This window comes from Morone saxatilis, unplaced genomic scaffold (genome assembly GCF_004916995.1).
Source record: "Morone saxatilis isolate NCDOM2014 unplaced genomic scaffold, NCSU_SB_2.0 Contig16, whole genome shotgun sequence".
NCBI classification, from domain to species: domain Eukaryota; kingdom Metazoa; phylum Chordata; class Actinopteri; family Moronidae; genus Morone; species Morone saxatilis.
The window spans coordinates 3,856,573-3,858,644 of record NW_023339718.1 but is presented as its reverse complement, the minus strand read 5'-3'; the positions used below and the strand labels follow the sequence as shown (position 1 = coordinate 3,858,644).

Below are 2,072 nucleotides of genomic sequence, written 5' to 3'. Positions count from 1 at the left end.
AACCAATCCGAACCTGGAAAGTCACCTGTAATAGAGCTTCAATATCGCCAGAATGGCCAGTTCCACCATTAAAAAATGACACCATTTGTAGCATTTTAACAGTATTGGTCCGCTTTTTTTTCCCATCAGGCCCACTTGCCCGTGCCTGTCCTGTCACGTTTAACCCCGATGAGAACACTCACTGCCAAAAGTCCCTGGTTCCCTGGCTGGAATGGGACACGATGTGACACCTAATCAGTGTATTACTAGAACTCTGTGAATCAGTGACTCCAATTTTGGTGCAATCATTTTCCCAGATATTTACTAAAAGTAAGCAGCCCAAGCCAGGGGCGTTCCAAGAAGGGGGAGCCTGGAATCTGATTGGCCCCACCCGTCGCCAATCCACCTCATTATACTCTCTTCCACTCCACATTTGTCTTTTCAGAGGCTGAGAGGGTTTTATTTAAAGCTAGAGTGAGAACCAAGATACCCATAATGCATACCATTGTACCAAAACAAAGCAGGCTCTTTGCGGGCTACCAAAAGCTATACGGCACTGGTCGACAACCCCATAATATAACCCAGGGTTCCAGTCTTGTAGGGATGCATCCTAGTGCAGGAAGGTTGTTTACACCATTTGATTGGCCCTTCGACTGTGAACGATGAAACACAGTCTTCTGTCAAGTCAGCAAGCATAGCAATAGATTTTTATATACTTAATCGGTACTACAAGGAGTTTTTAAGCGGTTACGCAACCAGTCTCAAGTGAATACGTATGTCTCTAATGGACCTACATAACGTACATAAGACTTAAGCAAGAAGAAAATGGCGTCCACTGGGTTGGATTCAGTTGGATTCCCCTTGAAATCCATGAAACAAGATGTGGAAACACTAGCAGCCAGAAATTAAAAGTACCTGATTGCTGCTTTAAGTCGTAATAAAGTTATAAAAATGTCAGATCAAAGCCAAATATTACATCGATCTTTTCTCAGAATGTGAAATGAGAAATCAGCAAGAACAGCCTTGAGGTAAAAACATTAAGATATGACTTATAGATGAAATGCCCTTTCAACAGTGCCAGGTCTGCATGATGAATAAGAGGCACTGTCATGCACAGCTGCTCTGAACAGGCTGACAGGCCCACCTGAAGAATGTGAGCAGCTGCTGTCTGCTGCACGGCGACCAGGTCAGATCCACACTGTTGTAACCTCCATCCGAGGCCATCATGAAACCACTCCTGCTGCAGGTGTTTCCCACTCCATCATGGTTGATTCCAAAACTGGGTGAACGCGAATGAAATATATAACATGTTGAAATGTCTCTATTAAGGTGCTTATATCATGAAGCAGTCTCAAAGAAGTTGTAAAAGTAGATTTTGCATGATTGCAGCATTTAAACTCCACTCTAAGGATTTCATTAAAACTGTCTGCTATAGTCTTTTAACCGAGCTGTATTAAATTGCACAATGTAATTAAATCTTTTTACTGGCCTGTATTTTCCTAATACTTTATAAGAACTTTCCTGGAAGGAGACTCATTATTTGCTACTAATTATAAGGACAATAGTTTGTTTTAAAGCCAAGACTTCACACTTAATTAAGTTTAAACTAATTCACATACATTATCCCTGCAGCAAACAACACTGTTTCTATCCTTCTGTGTCCCCAATTTGCCTGAAATGTAAATCAGCAGCATTTGGTGTTGCCCCAAGCAAAGCAAGTTCTGGTCAAATATTTTTAAGCCCTACTATTAAGTCTACCTCATTTCCAATCAAACAAAGACAATATAATATACTGTGGTTATTGCAAAAAATTATATTTTAAGTTTTTGGAATAATGAAAAATTCTCATTTGTATTTGTGTTGCTTGTTTACAAAACTGAAAATTAATCATTTAAATACAAGTATATCTTTTGTATATCGATAACTGGATACTTCATTCTCCATATATATGTTTAATATATGTTTCTCTATGGTCAAATATGAATCTTTTGCATGATAGCTGACTTCTTGTGAACTAACTAAAATGGTCCAGATTACAGTAGCAACTAATTTAAATAAGTACATTAAAAGTGTACCAGTTGTCTCTACTTTCC

General features: G+C 39.0%; 1 protein-coding gene across 1 annotated transcript in view; it reads right to left on the bottom strand.

Moving 5' to 3' along the window:
- The window catches only part of adamts13 (ADAM metallopeptidase with thrombospondin type 1 motif, 13), a 15,761-nt gene that overhangs the window by 8,561 nt on the left and 5,128 nt on the right, over positions 1-2,072 (bottom strand). The window contains 4 exon segments of the mRNA XM_035658139.1: positions 136-206; positions 491-586; positions 588-626; positions 1,120-1,258. Of these exon segments, the coding sequence (XP_035514032.1) occupies positions 136-206; positions 491-586; positions 588-626; positions 1,120-1,258 (345 nt within the window).